This window comes from Amphiura filiformis, chromosome 17, assembly GCF_039555335.1.
Source record: "Amphiura filiformis chromosome 17, Afil_fr2py, whole genome shotgun sequence".
NCBI classification, from domain to species: domain Eukaryota; kingdom Metazoa; phylum Echinodermata; class Ophiuroidea; order Amphilepidida; family Amphiuridae; genus Amphiura; species Amphiura filiformis.
In genome coordinates this window covers 12,521,753-12,545,732 of record NC_092644.1, presented here as the reverse complement: position 1 = coordinate 12,545,732, position 23,980 = coordinate 12,521,753, and the positions used below count along the sequence as shown (strand labels likewise).

Below are 23,980 nucleotides of genomic sequence, written 5' to 3'. Positions count from 1 at the left end.
GAAGTATACTGTGTACGGTATTCGCTATTCGATCAGGCCAGTATAGGTCAGTTTGCCAAAAAACTGAACCTTTGTCTACACAAATGCTTGTAACTTTACTTCGTAAGGTCACATTGCATTCATGAGGTGTCATAATGTGCAAAATTGGATAGTGCATCTATTAAATAAAATAAATTTACCCACATATGGTTAAGTTTTAAAATTAGGACAGTATACGCGGCACTAAAATCGAACGCGCACGATTCCCACTATACTTGACTATATGCAGGTATATGGCCTTTTCGTGCCCTCGTATGTGACCCGGTATTATGAAATTACCTTGTTCGATTTAAGCTATACGCGTGGAACTGCAAAACGTGCACCGTATACCCGAAGTATACTTCTATGTGAACGCAGCCTTAAGCTTTTATCACCATCTGTGTACTTCATTGGCACGGTAATGCATGTAATGAGCATAATGCGCAACATTGTATGTATACAGCCACTGACAAATCACATCAACTACATTTGTAGCACTTGGTATTACAATGCCACGGTTGCAGGTTTTGTTACAGGTGGACAAATAGGACAAGTTCACAACATGCCGTTAAATAGACCTTTTCAAATCAACATCGAAATGTTTGGAAAACCCGCCACGGTGCACCACGTGCAACAAAGCATACGCGAGGGTCCTTGTGGTCTTGCTCTTGAAATGATGTACATTGATAATTTTAGAATTTTGCCATCATTATACTCATGATTATCATATAAATTGGTATGTACAACATCACTGAGGTTTATACCACATAAGCACTTAAAATAGGTATTTGTTTTTTATTTCAAGAACTTCCTCCCCCAACACTTACAGATTCTCCAAAAGCAGTCCACATTATGCACTTCATGCAATACATCTTTTTTTCTTCACAAGGATATTTTGGTGACGTTTGGATGCATTGCAAACCTTTCTTAGCCCCCTGAGTATTTTGCTCAGTATCATATTATAAATACATGCTCAATTCAGACTCAAATATTTCCGGCTAATACAATTCAACTCTTCAGTAAAGCTTATGCATGAAATTTCAGTGACTGGCAGTACAATTTCATGGCACAAATACAACAACAATTAAATACAAGTATCATTTTTTTTGTGTTATTTATCAGAACCTAATATATATCACAAATATATATAGACTTTGTTTTAGAAGACACTTTGCCCTGAAAGAATTCATCTATTTTATAATTACAGAGAAATTGATTAGTTATCTAATTTTCAAGAGAATAATTTTGTTTTTTACATTTGATTCCTTGTCAACAGGGTATACGTATAGAGGGAAACCATTCCTAATTATTATTATTCTATTTGAATTCCACATGCACTCCCCCTGTAGATTTAGCAAAAGTCTTCCACAGAGGGAGTAAGGGTTTCAAATAGAATAGACCATTGGGTAATTCCATATTTGAAATACTCCAGTTGTGGAAGATATAGGAAAATCCATATACAGATGGAGTATGGGTTTCAAAATAATTGACCATAGCAAATTCCATTTCAAAAACATACTCCCTCTGTGCAAGACTTTTTCTTAAATCTTCCACAGGGCTATGGCAGATTAAAATGGAACAACCTAATGGGTAACAGGCACCTGTCTTCAAAATGACCAGCAAAAGTGGCGTTATCAAATTCTTGAAATATTACTGAGCTTCACCTATTGTTCAACTAAGCATGATAAATTTGTGCTAGTAGCAATTTTCTTGTATGATGACTATAGTACTACTATTATATAGTCCATATACCTTCCTCAAGTTAGTAAAGTAAATTCAAGATTTTAAGATTTTCTCAAAAACTGTTAATTTCTGCAGGAATCTGTTATGCTAGTTGAATTCCTTGCATCATTTCCTTTCTGAAAATGTATACTTTCATATATTTCTCATCATTACATTTAGAGATGCAATTAAAAAATAATATCTAAATTACTGACTCGAGAAAGGTATACAGATTATAGTCTCATATGGCTTCATCAAGAGTGTGATGCTGGTACTTTGTTGGAATTATTTTGCGCATGTACAAATATAACACCTTTGATTGCGCCATGAAATCACCAGTTCTTTGAGTCAATATGCAAAATTGAATAATACGCGCAGTGGAGTATGCACTGACGTCACTCTTTCAAGAAAGCCAAAGGGACTACATGTATACCTGTTTTATCAGTACTTTGCAGCTCTATAATATCTGTACCTTCCAACGAGCCTGATTTAAATTGTTTTGATGTCTCATAGATATATCCGCTACCATTCAACTTGATTCCATGCTGATATAACAGCAAATGTTATTCCAAGATCTTAAATTGTAATAAATTTGGTAACTCTGACAGAATTTTACCCCGGACCTCTTTCATGCTTTTGATCGATTCTTACAGTTGCCAGCATAAGATAAGGCTCAAAAGTTATTCACTGTATACGGCACTAAATTATCATATTTTAAATATGGTGTGCTTGTAAATACAGAAACTGAACAGGATAAGTAACACAGTATTTTGAACACTTTGCAACTTTTAACAATGATACCAAACAGGTACTCTAAAGACATGATACAGTGTTTGTTTGCATTGGGTTAGTGCTCTGCGTGCTAGCCATAGACTTACACATGAAAACTTTTGAGATATTTTCTTAAAATATCTCAAGAACTATTGTACACCGTCTGGTGTCAGTGGCTCAGAATAGCCAACAGCGCCCCCACGTGCCAAATATTGGGGCTGAAGACGTCCAAGAGAATACTGGATGAAAGCTTCCTCTCGATAAGCAATTTCAAGTTTGTGAGAAATAAGAAAAGTTAAACACAACTATTGTACTCATTTTAATGCATTTCTCATGCTGATTCCAAATCTGGTCACCCGTCTGGAGAGGGCTAAATATAACATCATCATTGATCAATCAATTCGTGTTAACTGAAATTCCATTTAAATGTCACCATTTTTATTCAGAGTGTATATATATGCGCAAAGTCATGCCACACATTGTAATTTTCCGAATCTAAGAGTAAGTTGGGCCTCATATACCATGTACCAATTCTAGCAAATATGATTCAAGACATTTAAGGTGGCTGTGTACTCTCAGACATGCATGTAGTAAAAGTGCAATAACTTTGTAATTATTCGCATAAGACATATAAAAGTATACATTTTTATGACGGCAAGACATCAATAAATCTTAATATAAATACAGATTTGGGGTAAAAACAACAATTATGAAGAAAATCACAAAAAAGTGAGTTTTTGGTAATATTTGTTAGGTACATCATAACAAAAAAACACTCTTTCCAAAATATTTTATTTTGTTTTTAGCTCAATCTTGAGGCTCCATTCCAAAACTTTTTTTTTATTTTTTGATATTGGCCTTATTTTTTGAGATATTGACCATATAAGGCATCAAATTGAACTTTTAAAATTCACAAACGCCTATTTGCACAAAATGATGCCTAAAATCAGAAATAGACCAAAATATAAAAAAATGAGAAAACCGTTTCTTGAGTCGATCATGCTTTTTACGATGATCAAATTTGCTTACCTATAGATGCTGTATTTATTGAGTTATCGTGTACCTAAATCGTCATTTTACCGAGAAAATGAACATTGAAATAATGGCCGTTAAAGTTTAAAGTGGTCACATTTTGCCCTTTCATCGAATCTCGCAGGAGAATGCGGCAGTTTTCGTTTTTCTACCTTATATTATGTGAACATCGGGTAAATCCACAGCCCGTTGAGAAGTTTAAGCGAAATCCATTCATAACTTGATATTCAAATCGAGGAAAAGAACTTGAAAAAACCCACATTTTATCAGCTAAAACGGAGCCATTTGACCACTTGAAATTAGTGTTTCCAAAGGATGCGCCACGCATGCAGATAAGCGTCGCAGTATGTGTAGCGTATCTGTGCGTTAACAAATTGCGCTGATACATGGCGCGATGCGTTGTTGTTGCGTGTCACCCCGCTGATACAACAAAGATTTTCTCTCTTTAAAATTGCACACACGAATGAAATAGTGAAATAAAATCCATAAAATAGCGCAGTTGGAGTTTATAAATCTGGATTTTCTTTCCTTGTATTTATAAAAAACATAACAAAGTAACAAATATCAAAAAAGTTCAATTTTGCGAAAGAAACAACGTCTTGAGTACACAGCCGCGTTAAGCCATGACAATGGACTCAAACAACACTTACAACAATCAAACTCTGCTGCAAAATTTTCCATCTACATTTGAAAACAGATGCCATATATTTCCTGCTGCCCTTTTCGTACTGTGTATATCTAAAGACTTTTTTCTCTAAAAGCTGCAATATCATGACCTTTCATATTTTTGTCTCACACAAAACAAATGTTGTACAGAGTAAAATTAACGGAATTACATTGTGTAAAATTAATATACCCTGCCAAAATGGCCTGCTCTACATAAAAACTACCGGTAATCTTTCACCAAGTTTCATGTTCTCATGATCTTGCTTTCCTGTATTTTAATTTAAAGATAAAACCACAAACAGGACTGTAGGATGCCACAATGCGACTAGAATTACTTAACCTGACCATCTATCTTCAACCCATACAGCTGCGATTATATCAAGTGTCAAAACACTCTCAGGGGTCAGGGAAAAGGTCAATTTAAGTAGAAAACTTGGAACTACATCTTAAACTAGAATGATCTCTGACCTACTTGCACAATTGACGCAATGCTTAAAACCCAGAGACCCTTGCATTCCGAGCCCAACTCAACTTAGCCTGTATACTTTTTGTGTATTATTTTTGCGGGCATGTGTGGTCTAGCGGTAGAGCATAGGCCTCATGATCGTGAGATTGTGGGTTGGAGCCTGTCATGGCCATGCATGGGTTGTGCCATTGAATAACGTTCATTTACTAATTTACAACGCTCAATTACTCCTTTCTACCCAGGTGTATAAATGGGTACCGGGATTCTTTAAAGCAGGGAAGGTAACAGACTCACTGTGGAGGAGGTGTAGCGCTCCCCTACAGCAACATTACATGGAGGAGACTGGCCCAAACGCCAATGAAAGAGAGACGGGCACTTCGTTCGCTGTTTATATACAGATTTGTCTAGATTACCTTTTTTGAAATTATTTTTTCGGTAGCTGTTGGAATGCAAACATAAATGCAGCACAAAAATGTCCAACTTTACAATATTTTACTTGCATATCCGTCCAAATAAAAATAATTGCATCTCAAGAAAACAGGTTAAAATTTTGATGGAATTTTCAGTCTATTATCCCTAGACCTTTTCAAATCAACATCAGGAAACGTTCGGAAGACCAGGTTTTGTGCACCAGGTGCTTACTCATCATAACACGCTGTCGTTAATTCATATAAGCCCTCACCAGCAACAAGCATTACTTAAAGTGTAACCATGGCAACTAGTGTAAGTGCTGCGCCCAACAGCCACATAATAACCCAGAATTATAAACTGGGTCATCATAAACAAAAGGTTGTCTTCGGGAATGATTTGAAAAGGGTCTATTAATTGGATAAGAATGGTAACTGAAACATACAAGAAACACATTGGTGCATCACAAACCCACTTTTACATCATACAAATTATGTCTTGGAAAGTATTCATCAATTCAATCGCTCAGTAGTACAAAGACATTATGTCCATGTTGGTTTTTGAACAAAATACTTTTCTGATCATTATGCACAAAGTCAAGGACAGAATGATCTTAATATCCTATTCGATTTGTTTTAAACATAATAACAAATGGCCAGGAATACTCTGTGGCTAATTGTATCATTGAGCTATGTATGTGCAGTCATTCATACAGGCTTACTGCAGTTAATGGACATATGTCTTTGTGCCGCTAGTCATTCAATTTACCTTTTCAGGTATGAAAGTTACTATATGTAGCATTTACACATCTTTGACCAGTGCATCATTTCTTCAACTAACCCAATTATTGGACCTGCCTCTTTGTTCTGTATATGAAAACACAACCATAATGAGCTACTGAGATTCCTAAGATCAACATTTGTTTCCGTTCCACTATCTCTACTCTATAATGCAGCAACATTCAAATAAAAAGACCCATTAAACATACATTCTTATATAACTACATGATGTCAGCATTCACTTATACACTGGAAAGATTAGACGCCTTCTTCTAAATCGCCTTCAAACCATTCCTCCTCCTCCTCCTCCTCTTCATCTCCTCCATTAAGATTTTGTTGCGTAGACCTGTGATGATATAGCCTCCTATTATTCCCGCTACTACTTTGTGATGTTCCCTGATCCCTATCGCTATCCTCCTGATCGTGTTCCCCGCTACTGTAGTCTGTCTGTATCGTTGGCACCACCGAATACTTTGATAGTACACTATGCACCGTCTTCTTTTGCGGATTGTCCGACGTTGCATACTTGGAAAGGACACTTTGAATGCTCATAGAGCTTGTATTGTCTGAGATCTCCTCAGTTCTTTCGTCCATATTCGAAGACGCCGTTTGTTGGCTATCTTGCGTCGGCGTCGACCCGCTACTATTCTCATTGTCCGTTGCTCCTGATGTTGAACCCTGTTCTGATGCATTCATGCTGCTCGATGTTTCCCCCGTTACAAAATCGGGGAATTGTATAGTCTGTCCGCCATAGTATGGCGGGTAAGCTACCCCGCTATTAGCTACGCCGCTATTCCAGTCGTAAGTTTGTTGCGCGCCATATAGGCTGCTCCAGTCTACATATTGCATGCCAACATTGTTCCATGCATAGCCTTGTGCCATCATGGCAGGATTGTTCATATCAAACCCTTGTTGGCCCATCATGGCAGGATTGTTCATGTCATAACCTTGCTGCTGCTGCTGCATAACTCCCATGTTGTTCATATCGTAACCCTGTTGTTGCGGCATCATGCCGTAATTGTTCCAGGCGTATCCCTGCTGTGGTGGTGCCATCTGCCCTGCTGCTGCTGCAGGGAATGGTCCCCCTTGGCCCTGAGGGTAGTACCCAGCTTGAGGAAACTGTTGTTGTGGCTGACTCGGATTCTGTGGTTGTTGTTGTTGCTGCTGCTGCTGTTGCTGCATTGAATTGGGTGTGAATGGCGGTGCTTCTGGATTGAAGTTGTTCCACGTATGAGTTGGAGGTACTGGACCTCCTGGAAATGGGGCATTCTGACCCGGCATCATTCCACCCACCTTTGCCTTTTTGTGTGCCTGTAGGGGGTGAGAAATTTGAAATAATTATAAAAAAATACTCAATTATATGTGACACGATCTGATCCAGCTAGGCCAAAAGAGTTATCACCAACAACTTGCTCAGTAATGAAGAGCACTATTGCTGATATTCTTCCAACCTTGCATAGTTTGATTTCAATGTTACTATAATTTGGTTCACCTCAAGTAGTGACGTCAATGCTATTTCGCGGTTGCGCCGTAAGCGTGCCAACAAACCGCCTCTGTACGCGTGCGTGTACACTCAGCACGTTTAACTTTCCGTGTGTGATTCGATACTACGGCGAGCAAAATACGCAGATATGTCACTACCAAACTTGAGGTGAACCAAATTATAGGTTGATCAAACAACTTTCCTATGTATTTTATGGTTTCTTGCTCCCTATTTTTGCCTGTATCTCACTTTCACAATTGCCACCTTTGGCCTGGTCAGATCAGTTCCCACTAAACTTTCATTCATTAATTATGAGCGTATTTTAGAGTTTGAAGTAAGAAACTGTACAACACACTTAACATTCTGGCTCCGAGCGCATTTTTCAACATGGCAAATTCCTTTTCATATTACGCAGTGAAGTTACTCTATCAGGGACAGACTTAAGCTTCAATTTTCTACTGGCCCTCCAGGCCAGTGAAATGGCAAATCTACTGGCCCTGCAATAAATTTACTGGCCCAGCTTTTTCAGTATTTTATACTGCAAAAAGGGCAAAATAAATAAGCATGTTGCAATGCCACTTTGAAGTTAAAAAACTTAACATGACTGTGTTACTTGTGTGTTATAGCAGATTCAACCCATCGTGAGACGTTTTTCAAACAAATCCAGGTTACCGGGCAATCATGCATATCATGCTAAAGAGGAGGTACAAATGATTGACCGGATTTGTTAGAAAAACGTCCCAATTATGTCCATCACTGATTATCTTGTCTCATGAGTTATCAGGCTCAAAAATCTAGTTGCCTGCCGGGCCAGCATTGTTGGGAGTTTACTGACCCGAGGCAAAATCAACTGGCGCAGGGCCACTGCTTAAATCCGTCCCTGTACTCTATACAAGGTAAAGGAGAGTACATATAGCTGCAACATAAATATGCAATTAAGATACATACTGTAACATGTGTAACCCAAGATGACAAGCAATAAGAAGAAAAGTTGAGTAGAGTTAAAATTTTTCCCAAGAGATGTCCTTTTCAAAGAGCTAAACTTTCGCAACTCAGGGGCTGAGCTACTGAGCAGATTCATCAGGTTGGTAGATAAATAGATAAAACAATTTCATATAATATAATATAATAAAACCAAATTTTACTCACTAGTTTGACGGTTTCACTTACACAGGATTGAATAGGGATTATCATAGTTCAACTGTTACTTATTGATTAAAGAAACTCTTTTTAATAAGTTCTTTCAAGCATTTTAAAGTCCACTTAGTCCCACAGTAAAATACCATGAAATTAAGAATTCCAAAATTTCATTTTTTATGGGAATGTCATATTTCCAGGCCTGTAACTCAAAAACATGTCTGGCGACCTGTGCCGGGTTTTCTTGGAGCTAGTCACATATCTGTACATTTTATTTTTACCATATTGCGATATTTCATTGACAACCCCCCTGACTTACCTTTGCAACTGTCCTCTTGCATTCCACATACTTGCCATTTATACAATGCATTGTTTTGCCGTTTATAATTTTGGCGTCTTGGATCGCCTGATCCACCGTGCCCGCCGTTTTAAATGTGATGAAGCCAAAGCCTCGTAACAATATTATATTGTCTATTTCGCCAATCTTGGTGAAGTATTCTCTTAATTGTTCTTCCGTTAGTAGGCCTAGTCCGCCAACAAACATTTTGAATCTGGAATCATCTGGTTTGTCCTCTTCCAGAGGTGGTAGTTGGGGTGATGGCTGGGGTGAATAAGATGCTTGTGCTTGTGCCTGCTGCACCTGCAACAGCCAAGGTACAAAGAGATAAACATTTTAAAATTTTATTTCACAGAATATGTAAAAAAAAACCCCCAAAAACCACCCAGTGATTTATAGTGCGCCACGCACAGGCACTAACGCCTAGACGTTGATCCACAAGCCTCAGCACACTTTACAGGTTGTCGCTGACCACTATGGCCCCACATCATTTCATAAACCATTAAACAACAATTCAGGGACTTTGCTGCTTCAAGAGCGCACACCCTAGACATACCACAAATAACCATCGCAACCAGGATCAGCTCCCCGAGTTTCGTACGGATTACAACGCGACAAATTAGCAGTGAGTTCCTTGTCCAGGGGAATTTCAAGCGAACTCAATTTTTCCACGAGAGCATATTAGGCACCACCAGGGTTCGAACCCGCAACCTCTCGCACCATAGTCAAAAACCTTATCGATTGAGCTAACTTGACTGCTACATACTACCTTTTACAGGGACTGTCTTTTGGAATTTGCAGGAAAGCATTAAATCTCTCTTCTGGAGCCTTCGATGAAAGCTGTTTCGAGAAGTTACAATAAAATGTAAGGAGAGAATGGTCAACTAAGGAGAACACAAAATCACTCTCCTATATCAGATTTAAGGAAAGTAATAGAGAGTGATTGCTCTTGCTCTCCTCAAAAGGCAGTCCCTGCTTTTAACAACAGTGTGATTTTTTGCAACTATGCCTCTAAAAGCAAATCCGAATTGTTTGAATTAACTGTCCATAATATATTAACAGCTTTATGCCAACTAACACATACACCATGTTGCTGTCAATCTTGAGTATTCGCTGTTGAAGTGCACGTTAGAATATGTCCATTGCTAGGTCAACTGGATCACGCTTTCTTTGTTACGAACCACTGATCGAAATGATCACAACACAAAGCCTATGGTATATCAAAATTCGGTACAGGTGTATGAGCCCAGGCTTGGGAGCAGTAACTAATGGTTACTAACATGCACTACGACAGCGAATATCACTGCTATCCGACTAACAATACATGGGTACCAGTTACAATGATTCTATCCATTCCCAATGTTCAGGTTCTCTCATGTTTCATATACATGAATATAGACCAGTAAGGAGCCTGTTGCAATCACGCACTGCAGAGCAAGATTTGTTTTCAACAGATTTATTGTTATTACACATTTTATGAGAAGGAAATAGGAAAAGTGATCCTGTTTGAGAATTGAACCCAGGACCTCAGATTTCCATTTTGAATACTTAATCATGGGAGCTTCATGATAAGGTAAACTGAATATTTGATATACCGTAAAGATTCGACCAACCATAACGGCGCACATTTACCTTTAATTTCATGTACAAATAGAGAGCTCCCTCCTATGAAAATCCCAACAAGAATTAAGGGTTTGTAGTCTTATTTGCTGGCGGGATATATATACGGAAGGGCACTTTTAGTTTGTGCCTAAAATTCCCGTTATAATGTCGAAGGAGCCCATATTTGCCATTAGGCAAATCTATACGGTATAAGCAGTCAATCAACTCTACCTCCTTCAAGCCAGTTTCCCATAGTAGCTAAGGTTTGAAAAGTACAGAAACTCATCTGGAGTATTACAGAAATCAGAGGCAGAGCCAGGAATTATTTGGGAGGGGAGGAGGGCAATGTGGAATTGGGGGCACAAATCAAGTAAATTTTGTCCTAAAATTTGGTCAAAAATGGTGTATTTTCAGTATTTTTTTTTTTATTTGTGGGGGATGGAAAAGTTTGGAGGATGTCTCTTTGTCTCCCTCAACCATGTGGTGCCAAAAGAGAAGAAGACTTTCTTTATGAGTACTTGAGTAGACTAAGACTCATAAAAAGACAAGATACAAAAATGCACAAACAAATGTACATACAAACAAACAAATTGATTGCTCAGTGCCGGAAGTGGGTAAGTGCAATAGCTGCCCTGTGAACATTTGACAATTTACACACAGTATATATTGTACTCATCTACAGTCAGCTACTGCACTCGCCCACTTCTGGCACTAAGCAGTCAAAATATACAAACAATGAATAGTGTCAAACACACAACTGCATACCTTTAGTGACCTTGGTATAGCCCTTTTACAGGTAACAGGTACACCGCTAATAGTGTGCAAAGATCTGCCTATATCGCCTATAAGTACAGACTCCCTCTGAGCGTCATCCTCGGGCGTTGTTCGCTTGAATTCTATGTAGCCATAGCTCTTCGACTCAAATATCATTAGATTTATAATCTCCCCGTATTTTGTAAAATATTCCATGAGATCTGCGCGAGTTGTTTGAGCGTTCACACCGCCGAGAAAGAATCGACGAGGGGAAACCACGCCCTGAAAGGGATCAAGAAACTAGTTGTATGTTTCTGCTACAAGAATAAGTAATACACATGCACATGCTTCAAGGCAATGTTAGATAGCGCATATCAACTATAATTCAGGTGCTTATTGAAATCTATAAAAGTGCTACATTATAACATAAAAAAAAGAACGTAAATCAATTTTAAAAACTGTGTACACTCTAATTCACCTCACTTGCCTCAGTATGTTGAAATTAAGATTTGATTGAAATCTGGTCAACCAGACATACCTATTTTTGATGGATGAAACCGACGTTGTGACTGACATCTTCAGTCTTCAAGTTTAGCTGGCTGGTAATTAATGCTAGTTGTGATGAAGTTTCCAATACTCAAGATCACAACCCAGCTGAAGACTGAAGGTTTCAGTCCCAACATCTGTGTTGTCCGTCAAAAATAGGTATGTCTGGTTGACCAGATTTATATCTAATCTTAAGGAAAGAGATTGTTTTGCAACTATTTTCCTCAATATATAAAGCCACACTTACACAATTAACTACAGGGACAACTACTGACTTATTACACAAGAATACCAAACAATTCATCAAAATTCTGATTTTGGAAATTTGATGAAAAAGCATAAATGAGATAATAAACCGTAAACGCTACAAACATGAAACCAATATAATCACCACAAAATGTGACATTTAAAACATGAAGGTAGGATAACAGTGTTTACATAAATTATTCTCAAACAAGTGAGACTGCCAAATTTGGAAACCATGGCTAACACCACAGAAGATATCTTAATCATCCCAGGATCCTTTGCAACATTATGCATCACCTCATTTCATCAAATGATACTCCTATTATACACTTTGTTTTCATGATGAGTATAGACTTGATAAACATGGGTCAATAGTGAAGAAATTAACATATTTTGCAAGGTCTGGAGCTGTGGTCTGTTGAGGTACTTTTTGTCACTTTCAAATCATGTTGCACTGGATAGCAAATCACTATCAGGTACAGAAATTTTAAATGGAAAAACTGCATTGCGGGAAGCGGAAAATAGCTTCTCTGGGTTAACACCATGGCTATGTTAAGGATCACCAACAAACTTACAGAACAAGTTATAAGCAATGTATTAATAGGCTTCAACATGAAAAGTCATAGATATCATATTTTCTGACAGTATCAAGAGCTATCTCAATACTGGGTTTGTTTGTACCCATTTTAATGCATTTTTCATGCTGATTCCAAATATGGTCATTTATATGTACAATTCTGAAATTTTGAATTAAAAAAAAAAAAAAAAAAATTGGAACTTGTTGTCTGCAGTCGACACGTGCATGGAGATGGTTATAAGAAATTGGTCTACATATAATTGTTAATTAATCATCTACACTGGGTTTCAGAGAAGAACAGCAGTCCCTTGCTCAGATTGACTTGAGTGCCCTGTAAATGAGCGACATACAGGAGCTTTGCGTGTCCTTCAATGGAGCCGATCTGCGTTGACCAACGTTTGGACGCATAATCGGCCAATCAGATTATCGGTCTGTTGCTAGGATTGTCAGACAATTGATTCAGCCAATCAGAACTCCACTTCCGTGTTTACGCTCTGCACGCTCTCAAAATGTAAACAACTGCCGTTCTTCTCTGACAAAAACTGTAGTGAAGCATTTCGGCACAATATTTTAAACACAAAATCTCATTTCCTTTTTACTGCAAATATATGCTATGCACTTGAATAATTATTACTCCTACCTCTTGTTGCATATGATGATCCACATGCATATTTTCTGCATCTGATGGATGGAAATTCGGTCTTGGAAATGGCGGCATGTGATGTTTAGGAAAGTTAAAATCCTGAGCATAATTCTACAGAGGAAATAAAAACAAGAAGTACATGGTTGACAGATTACAGGACTCATTGGCAAACTGATTCGGAGTGTGGTAATATATTGTTTTCATTATATCCACACAATCTAATTAGAGTGAGCAGAAGCAATTATAGAACTAGCTGCAAACAGAAAATGTTGTCTAATTTGAAGGGAAGGTAGTTCTATTGCTTTCATGAACATGTTATAAATGTAATTGTATTAACCCTTAAAGCTGTAAAATCTTACAAAACAAAGCCACTGTGCATACATCCAACATGATGTGATAACACAATCACCCCAAGTCATATGCAGTTTCGTTGGCCGGCCCAGCGGAACACCTGTGGCTACCAGTCAATGATGGCGTGTTTGGCACCCAAGGGGGTATGGGGTTCCAATCCTGAGGGAAACAAACAACTTCTTTGTTCATCTTCTTCCATAAAACATCCTTATTGTACCCTACTTTTTTGATGAGTACTATGTCATTTGAAAATTGGAGTACATATGCTGTACAGTATTTATTAAATCAAAATGTTTTGTTCAAAGTTGCATCGAAACAGGCAAATTTTGGAATACAAAAACAGTTTAATTCATATAGCCTAATCCATGATTTGTCAGTGATACGGAAAAACAAAAAAATTCATGGAATTTGGGGTTTGCTCACAGAAATTTGAAAATGCCACAAAATAGTGAAAAACTGTGCAAAATGTCTACCTTGTGTGTTGATTTGCAAAATAAAACAAAGAAAAGTGATCATTTAGCAGTAATCAACCATATAACAATCCATTCTAGCATTAATTCTAGGCCTTTGATGCAAGACTCTGGCCATACTCCAATAAAAGGTAAGACAAAATACACTTTTAAAACATGTTTGTTTTAACTTTTCAGTGCTCTTTTGTCGAAAACGGAAAATCACGGCAATCGTCCAATTTGTAACACAGATTTTAAATTTTGTAACACGGAGAAATCATGGCTTTAATCTAGTCCTATTTCACTATAGTAAATACATTTGTACAAGAATATATTTTACCTGTTTAGGATTGGCTCTGCTACAATTGATGAGTTTATTTTTAATCTGGTGCTTTTGATGGAATAACTTCTCTTCCCTATCAGCTTCTACCACTTCGCTGGCTTTCCTGAACTGAATGTAGCCGATACTCTTGTTGGGTATAATGGTCACGTCTATCAGCTGACCAAATTGTTTGAAATAATCTTTCAAATCTTGGTGAGTTATATCCTCACTAACGCCTCCTAGAAAATAGCGTGGACTGTTTTGATCCTGGAAGATGAGAGGAAAAAATAACAAAGAAGCTGCAGTGTGAAGATATTACGCTGAAATATGGGGTTTTTGATGGTGATTTTTTATGAAAATGCAGTTATTGAAAAATATCAGAACAGAGGTGTCAAAATAAATGAGGATATCAATTGGGTTGTGGAGCAGAATTCAATTTGCGCCTCACATGATGTAATTTCGGGTGTCCAAATATCAAAAGGCTACAAAAATGTTGTCTCAAAGCCTCGTTTTTCTTAGCGTGTCCATTTCACCTGAAATGGCAAATTCTTTTTGTATTTCCTTTTTCTTTTTAGTTTCTTGCCATAAAAACACAAAATTCTGATAAACGTTTTGAAGAAAATTTATTTTAATTTGATACTCCCAAATTTTTGTAGAATACAAAGTTTTTTGAAACTGCCATGGCCTTTGAGACATGTATAACTTATTTTTAGCCTTATCTAACATCAAACAAACGCAGTGACAATTTAGCCACAACAGTTTTTCCTGCTAAGACAAAATATTGGAAAGAAAGCCCACAACAATGCTGATCCATTCGAGTTGAAAACAACATTGGAGAACAGAAAATCACAGCCAAACCAAATTGTTCAGCTGACCAAATTGTTTGAAATAATCTTTCAAATCTTGGTGAGTTATATCCTCACTAACGCCTCCTAGAAAATATCGTGGACTGTTTTGATCCTGGAAGATGAGAGGGAAAAATAACAAAGAAGCTGTAGTGTGAAGATATTACGCTGAAATATGGGGTTTTTGATGCGTGATTTTTATCAAAATGCAGTTATTGAAAAATATCAGAACAGAGGTGTCAAAATAAATGAGGATATCAATTGGGTTGTGGAGCAGAATTCAATTTGCGCCTCACATGATGTAATTTCTGGTGTCAAAATGTCAAATGTCAGCGCTTTGAGTCCTCTAAGATCTGGAGAAAGGCGCTTTATAAATCCAAAATTTATTATTATTATTATTATTAATAGGTTACAAAAATGTTGTCTCAAAGCCTCATTTTTCTTGGCCTGTCCATTTCGCCTGAAACAGCAAATTCTTTTTTTATTTCCTTTTTCTTTTAGTTTTATGCCATAAAATCACAAAATTCTGAGAAATGTTTTGAAGAAAATTTATTTTGATTCGATACATGTACTCCCAAATTTGTTTAGAATACAAAGTTTTTTGAAACTGCCATGGCCTTTGAGACCTAACTTTTTAAGCCTTATTTAATATCAAACAAACGCAGTGACAATTTAGCTGCAACAGTTTTTCCTGCAACAACAAAAGATCAGAAAGAAGAAAGCAAAGACCAATGCTAATCCTTTGAGTTGAAACTGGAGAACAGAAAACCACAGCCAAAATGGGAAAATGCGGTGTTTTATCCCCAACAGAAAAATGCACACAAAAATATTGGCCTACATGTATATTGGGCTATTCCAGTTGAAATCCACACCCATGTGAAAGATTTTGGAAATATCTTCCACAGGGGGAGTATGTTTTTCAAATGTAAGTGGTTAGTAATCATTTTGAAACCCATACTCCCCCTGTATTATGGCTTTACCTATATCGTTCACAATTGGAGTGAGTTTTTCAAATGGAAGTTAGCCAATTGTCTAGTCTATTCAAAACTTATATATACTCCCCTGTGGAAGACTTTAGCTAAATCTTCCACAGGGGTAGTGTAGATTTTAAATGGAATAGCCCATTGGGGCCCTTACCTGTACATTGTGCATCCCTCCTGGGTGATCTCTTCCATGATGATGGTGATGATGCTGGGAATTAAATATAGCTTGGTGTACCGGAGGAGTTGGTAGCGGCCCTGGCATTGGCCCCAATGGTGGAGCATTCTGTAACAGACATTGTATCACAAACTATTTAACAATATGTATTCATCATGATTTTCTTATTTCAAATTCAATTAGATGAGGTAACTGCAGCCTACTGCAGAGTTTTAAGGGTCTGGCAGGGTTGTTGATTTTTTGATTAAAAAAAAATCAAGAAAATCAGATTTTATTTTATTTAAACCCGATTTAAAAAAAATTTAAAACGATTTTTAAAATTTTTTATTCCAAGAACTGCTATACCCCATGATAAAGTCAAAAGAGTACCAGTGGAATGCTAGTCATATGCACAATCCTACCAAGTATTTAAAAAAAAAAATCAAAACATGTTTTTACACATGAAAATTTCAAAGAAAAAAATTGGTAAAATCATGGGAAAAAACCTGATGAATTCTGCACCTTGAAATTAACTTACATTGATCAAAAATGGTAAAAAATGAAAAATGTTGATTTAAATCAGTGATTTAAAAAAAATCCAGTGATTTAAATCGCGATTTATTTAAATCAGTAATTTGTAATCAGCGTGATTTAAATCAAACAACCCTGGGGTCTGGTCAAGTTATATGCTTGAGGTAGGAGCATGCAGTGTTGAAATAAGCACTTATCCTCAAAATAAGCACTTATCCTCTTGTCCAAAAATCACTGGGGACAACCATATTGAGCTATGTACTTATCCTGTCAACCACTATATTGTACCTCCAAAATCATTATTTTTAAAATAAATAAAACTTGACATTAAGTTTTCACTTGTCATGTTTGACTGTAATTTGTATCCTAAAGAGAGATCTATGGACCACTGCTAGCACATAGTATAATATATGCTGTATGTAATGTCCACTTGTTCAGCATATTTTAAAATGAACCATTTCACTGAGCTACCCATAATGGTGCCAGTGCTTGACAGCGTTCGAAATAGTGGTTATCCGGTTGTCCAAATTAACCAAAACAAGCGTCGGACAACTTAAATGAGGTCCCCAGTTGTCCGGTTGACAACCAAAAATCTACACACAATTTCTATATTTTAATATACATTACATAATCTTTACACAGGTGACAAAAGATGGTGGCTATATGATGATCAATTTCTCATTTATATTGTTGTTTTATGCAAGCAATCACAGCCCGAAAACTTGTAGTTTCAGTATGCATTATGACATGATGGGGAAAACCCAGCTGATGATTCCACAACTCTTGATGTAAACAAAATTGGTCGCCACACAAATTTATCGCATACCTAGTGTCAGTAGTGTGTATGCATACATGCACCTTGTCGTATTCTGGTACAGCACAGATTAACTGCGTCATTGGGAAGAGGCTAACCAGAACATGTGGAGTGGAAATTTCCTTCAGCAGTCGCATTCACAAAAATGACAGAATACAAAGTTTCAAGTTCTTTTGTAAATAGCGATATGTGGAAGTCATGGAACTCTGTAATTTTAATGATGTACTGTCCTGGCGTGCGTGTGCTGTTGATGTTGTATTATTATCACAAGCTGAAAATATTATTTTTTATTTACATTTCAAGTAAATTTTCTTAAAAATAATATACGATTCCATAATTATATTAATTTTACGATGAATAAAACCAAATTTTTAAAAACAAAATCAAACCATTCAAATGTTTTTTTGTTTTTTGCATCCGCTATAATTAGCACATTTTTAGCATTTACTATACGTTAATTTTGCGAAAACAAAAACATGACGAGTGATGATTTCAGGAGCAGATCGAAAGAAATGTCTGACTTTGTAGCGTAATTTGTTTGAAAAATCACGGACAACTGAAATATTTGGCGGACAACCAAAAACTGTTACCTGGTTGTCCGGTGGACAACCACTTTTTTTTTCTTAATTCGAACGCTGGTGCTTGAGATCCGTATTATCATAATGGCGAATTTTGAAGCTTGCACAGGTTTACCAAAATTGTGGCTACAGAGCAAAAAACATCAAACCAATTTATTTTGTGCATTTTTTGCACTCAAAAATATGACACATTTTGGGGACAACCAAAATGTTTTCAGGATAAGCAGAAGTTATGCTTTAGTTGTCCTCGGGACAACCTTCATATTTTCCTTATTTCAGACACTGGGAGCATATATGACCACTTTTGGCATTACTTTTTAAAGCATGCATCCTCAACAAAACCAAGTGACAGGGACCTATTATGACCTATCTAAAAAAAAAAGAAAAATAATGTGGAGGTCCAAATCGCTACGAAATTGGCATTTGAAATCAAATAAATATATTTGATAAAAATCCATTTATGAATGGAATTTCCACTATAAATAAGTGTCATTAAATTAAGTTTAAATAAAAGATAGTTAATGGAGAATTTTGGCATTTTTAAGGTTATACATCCGGTATGTTCATAACTTTTCTCAGAAGGTATTTGAATTAATCAAGTGGGGAATTAACAATTTCTTGATTTGCAAGATGAAAAGTCACCGGTGGGTGCTTAGGCCAAAAAAAAAATTCTTTGTTTGTCCACGTCCGACCGACTGTGTACTCTGGTCCCGACCGTGTCTTTTTTTTTAAATTTGCGTTGAATGTGCTAGTAAAACAGTGGTTAGTATAAATTTAAAGAAAGAAAATGTAAAGAAAATGAACAGTATAACATGCAGAACCATCTCAAGAGTTAAACCAGTAAAGTGCTGTGTGTTTTGACTTATTACCAGTCTTCAAATTGTCAGTTTTAAGGTTAAATGCAATTGATTTTCAAGGCTTGATTCCAGAGGGGCGGAAGTTAATAATGGAAACAGCCATGCAGAAAAGAATGAACTCACGCGTACAATAGTGAATCAATCTGAACTAGAACACGGACAAACCGAGGCTCGTGAGTCATCCTATATGTTGCAGGGATAGGGAAGGGGCGACCTTGATAGGACCATATGGGCTGAGGGGGGGGGGGGGGTGATTGTGGGCAGCCGTTTTCTGCAATTTTCCTTTGGATTTTCTAAATTTTCAATTTTAAAATTATCCTGGATAATTATGCAATTTATAGGCCTACAACAATAACTACAACAACAGTAACAAAACCAACAACCAATATTTTGTTAATCTAATTTGTAAAAATATATTCATAGGCGCGCCTAGACTAGTATAGCCTAAAAATTCCTGAATTATATAATGAAAAAAAAACAGGGCAAAAACAATCAATCGCTGCAGTCAGAAAAAAAGAAACGAACAAGTAAAAAGAAAAAAGTGAGAGAAAAATAAAATAAATAGATGGAATGGACCACATAGGGACTCGAACACGTACCAAAGTTTTCCAGCTCAAAACTATAGAATTATATAGTCGAGCGTGAGCCCCAGCGCGCTAACCGATTGAGCTACTGAGTGATCTGTGAAATCGATTGATCTCAAACTGACTATTATGGAATAGTGCATACCAGGCTCTTATGATAAACAATCTCATCACCGCTGTAAATGTCGGAGGTATCGATGGCGAAAAACCTCGATTTTTGCAAAAGTAGCTTAAATTGGAGTGAAATTCAAATGGGAAAGGAATCGACATACTTTTGAGAAATAATGTAGGCAGTTAGAAATCAAAATTAATGTTCCACAATCCAGATATCGATAATGTAACATAACAGTGTTTTGTGGTACAAGATTCTCGAAAATTGTTCCCAAAAACGGGCTAATAAAATTAAATCGGTACTGTTTTTTGTTCTTCCCCATGGCAACATTATTTCTTTGGTCGATTTGTAGTTCATTACAAAAAAGGAGAAAACAATCACTCGGCGTAGTTTTATACGGAGCGAATATTTGAAAAAAACTGCATGGAGCGTGTTTTTGATCTTGTGAACACGGTGCGTAAAAATGATTTAAACGAAGGATTTTCAAACGGATTCTAAAAATTTGTATAAAGACACAAAAATAATGTTAAGATCGCCTATGCACCAACATTTGACTCACTGCGATATTTGATTGCTGAGAAAAGCGGTTTTAGAGAACAACTTTATACGTCTTTTATCGTTTTTTATCGTTTCTTCGTGTAACCTTAAGCGCAAATCCGACCTACCGACCCAACTGTTTCATAAGCCTCTATGGACAAACAAACAATTTTTTTTTTTTTTTTTGGCCTTAGGGGCATGAACGTTTAACAAATACAGTACTTACCGAGTGTGGTCCAGGTGGCGGTCCCTTCGGTTTGGCCCTTTTCACCTCAAGACTCCTTCCCTTTATATGATGCGTTCCTATAATTTTGGCCTCCTCGTAATTAGTTATCCTAGAAAACTCAATGTAGCCAAACCCTTTGTGAAAAAGAAGTAGGACGTCCACAATGATCCCATACTGGCGGAAGTATTCCATGAGATCGGCTTGAGTCAGTGTGGAGTTGATACCACCGATGAAATACCTTTTACTGGCATTTTTCTGTGGGAACAAGGTAGCAGAATTGACAATATCATCAATATATGTATGTTAGATTTTGAAGTGATCTGTTAAACCATGGAATTATTATTTAAAGTTTTTAAGGGGAAGTAGATCTGGGTATGGGGTTTGAAAAATTAAAATTCACATCTACAAAATGTATTTTATATCCTTTTTTTGTTCATTTCTATTGAAATTTCTAAATTATAGCATTTTGACAGACAAAAAAACAAGTGCATTTATTGCTGTCATATATATTTGTTTGAATATATTTGTATATGGACTTGTTCTGAGATTACAATGATTAAAACCTCATTTTCAACCCGTTTCAAAAATTCAGTTCAAGAAAACATGTGGTTCTTAAAAAGAAAAGTGCATTAGTACAAGAAACACTCAGTGGCTGCCAAAGGAAGATATCTTAACACTTCCCACAATGCATTTCTTCCCAGTACTGATTTCCTATTCAATGCAACATGGGTCAATAGTGACAAGAAATACCTTAAAGGGGGGTAACCCTATTGGTTTTGGATATGGATTGTTTTTAAAATTACATAATAATATCAAATATTGCCCTTTATGCTACTTTGTGAGAAAGCGAGAGCATTTTCAGCGTAAATGTGAATAAATAGCCAAATTTGCAATCCAATACCTTGGTATCGTGAATTGCATTATGGGCATCCGAGCAACAACAACAATTCCCGTTCAGTATGGCGACAATGCTGTACAATGCCCGGCCCGTATTGAACAGAAAATATTTGTGGTTTTTTTCGTACCATTTCAGAAAAAAAGGAAACAAAATATATTTCCCCTTGCAATATGTACATTTCAAATGAATATAAAAAAGTTTAGGTTAAAAATGGAGAGGAAAAAAAAGCTTCAGACACCGGATTTTGAACCGGGTACCTTTCGGGTAAAACACAACGCGCTAGTCGATTGAGCTAAATCGCCCACGTCGTCCATCTTGGAAATGTCTAATTATATACGGCGTACCGTCTCCTCAGCAGTTAGTGTGGTTCGCTTTTTCACAGAATGTGTATGACGCCGTGAAACCAAAGTAGCTATTGAGGAGACTGATGATTAATAATTCCGCTCCCACAATTCCGACGAAGTTTTAGTATTTACAAACTGGTATACCTGTAAAACCGCTGTGATTCATGATTTCTCGGAAATACATCGACTTGGAGCGTCAAATTTCAGGATAGTAATGAGAAAAATAGTATCTATCATGTGATACCAAAACCTCATCAACAATGAAAAATATCGGGGGGATGATGCTGTCGATCGGGTCACGGACCTTTAACTGCAAGATCTGGATGAACTCTGTTAATTGAGGTATTTTTGCCACTATCGATCCATACAGGGAAGAAATGCATTGTGGGAAGAATAAGATATCTTCACTGGGGTCTGACAATATCTTTTATACTATTTATTCACACTTTGGTGGACAGTGATTTATCTTAGGTACAGATTATTGACTGCTGGTGAAAAAAATCAGTTTGTTTCACCACCAATCAATGACCTGTCTGAAGCATCACACACTGAGTAGGTCTTCATGAATTACTCATTTGGACTCCTAGGTGTAGTAGAATGGATTAATATGAGGTGCATTTTTCACATTTTTATTTGTAGAATGAACATACTTATAACAATTTAACATAGTACAACTGTTTATAGTCAGGTCCTACATGTACGAGGGGGTATCAAAAAGTTTTTGAAATCACCCAGAAGTGAAGGAACTATATCAATGAAATTTTGTCAGTGTATTCACTGGTCCTTATGTACATTATGGTCCAAAATGGTCTCATCAGTATGTTTTACTTTCTTTACACAAGGACCAGTGATTATACTGACAAAATTTCATCGATATAGCTCCTTCATTTCTTGGTGATTTCAAAAACTTTTTGATACCCCCTCGTACATCAGATTGGGACAAGATACGGACATATTCTGAAACCACTCATTTTGAAAGCGATGCATGTATTTTTCACATGTAAATTACTCTGGGTCTAATGGCTTGATTGTTTTTACAATCCGTTTCTAAATAGTAGGGTTTTGATTTCCTTCTTAGATCTAGAATTTAAGGATGGGATTTTATTATTTAAATCTGGTGAAATATTGGGGCAAAAACACAAAATTAGACACTTTCATATATGCAGTGTGATGGAATACCAAGTGCCAGTGTTCACACCAGAGAGATAATACCCAAAAAGTATAAACCCAAAATTGCACTGGATACTATGCTAAATCCCCTATCTTGTTTTGTCACACATGGAGGACAAATAGTGTGTCCGGTATTCAGCGGCAAGAGCCCAGAATTGAATGATAATTTGTATCTTTTAAGCTTGAGCGTTCCAAAGATTGCATGTGCAATACTCTCTCTCTTGGCCTGGCTTCGCTAACAAGATCTAAAGGCTGTTGTCCACTTTTGCTGGTCACTGGTGTCTGATGAGGCCGATGCGGTATAGGCAGGTCTGACTGCAGTAGTGTAACACTAAGCATGTATTATAAATATTGGTATACAATGTGTTTGATGCAGAACACAAACAAGCAATAGAAATTTACTGGAAGCATGGCGAAATAATTACACTATTTTCCTTCCATGAGGGACACACTAACATGACAGAGACACTACTCCTTGGTTGTATGTCATTGGTGGACACTGCACACACAAACAAATATCCACTTCAACTGTCTTGAATGTACTTCCCACATGAGCACTTTAGAAAATGGCAGATATTGAAGGTCCAAAAATAATTACATGGACATGGAAAACACAAAATTGACATGGATAACAAATTACTTTGTACCTGCAAGGCTATATAATAAAAGAATATAAGAATTTGATCAAAAACTTAACAGAGGCTATTAACATCTAAAAGAAGCATATTGAATGGTGTGGTGATTCAAATCATTATATTAATGGTTTAGGTCACAGAAAGTTCACAATGCAAAATTCAGCAAGGCCGAAGTGCTCTTTGGCATAATTAGCTCCTTAAGGTGGCTGTGTACTCTCAGACATGCATGTAGTAAAAGTGCAATAACTTTGTAATTATTCGCGCAAAACATATAAAAGTATACATTTTATGAAGGCAAGACATCAATAAATCTTAATATAAATACAGATTTGGGGTAAAAACAACAATTTTGAAGAAAATCACAAAAAGTGAGTTTTTGGCAATATTTGTTAGGTACATCATAA

General features: G+C 36.7%; 1 protein-coding gene across 1 annotated transcript in view; it reads right to left on the bottom strand.

The window, feature by feature from the left end:
• Positions 1 to 6,120: 6,120 nt before the first annotated feature.
• Positions 6,121 to 23,980, bottom strand: part of LOC140136973 (uncharacterized) — a 31,331-nt gene continuing 13,471 nt past the window's right edge. Inside the window, exons 4-10 of the mRNA XM_072158636.1 lie at positions 20,530 to 20,784; positions 16,291 to 16,419; positions 14,327 to 14,575; positions 13,184 to 13,297; positions 11,187 to 11,456; positions 8,802 to 9,122; positions 6,121 to 7,173 (exon numbers count right to left, since the gene is read on the bottom strand). Coding sequence (XP_072014737.1) covers positions 6,121 to 7,173; positions 8,802 to 9,122; positions 11,187 to 11,456; positions 13,184 to 13,297; positions 14,327 to 14,575; positions 16,291 to 16,419; positions 20,530 to 20,784 — 2,391 coding nt within the window. The remainder of the gene's footprint in view (positions 7,174 to 8,801; positions 9,123 to 11,186; positions 11,457 to 13,183; positions 13,298 to 14,326; positions 14,576 to 16,290; positions 16,420 to 20,529; positions 20,785 to 23,980) is intronic.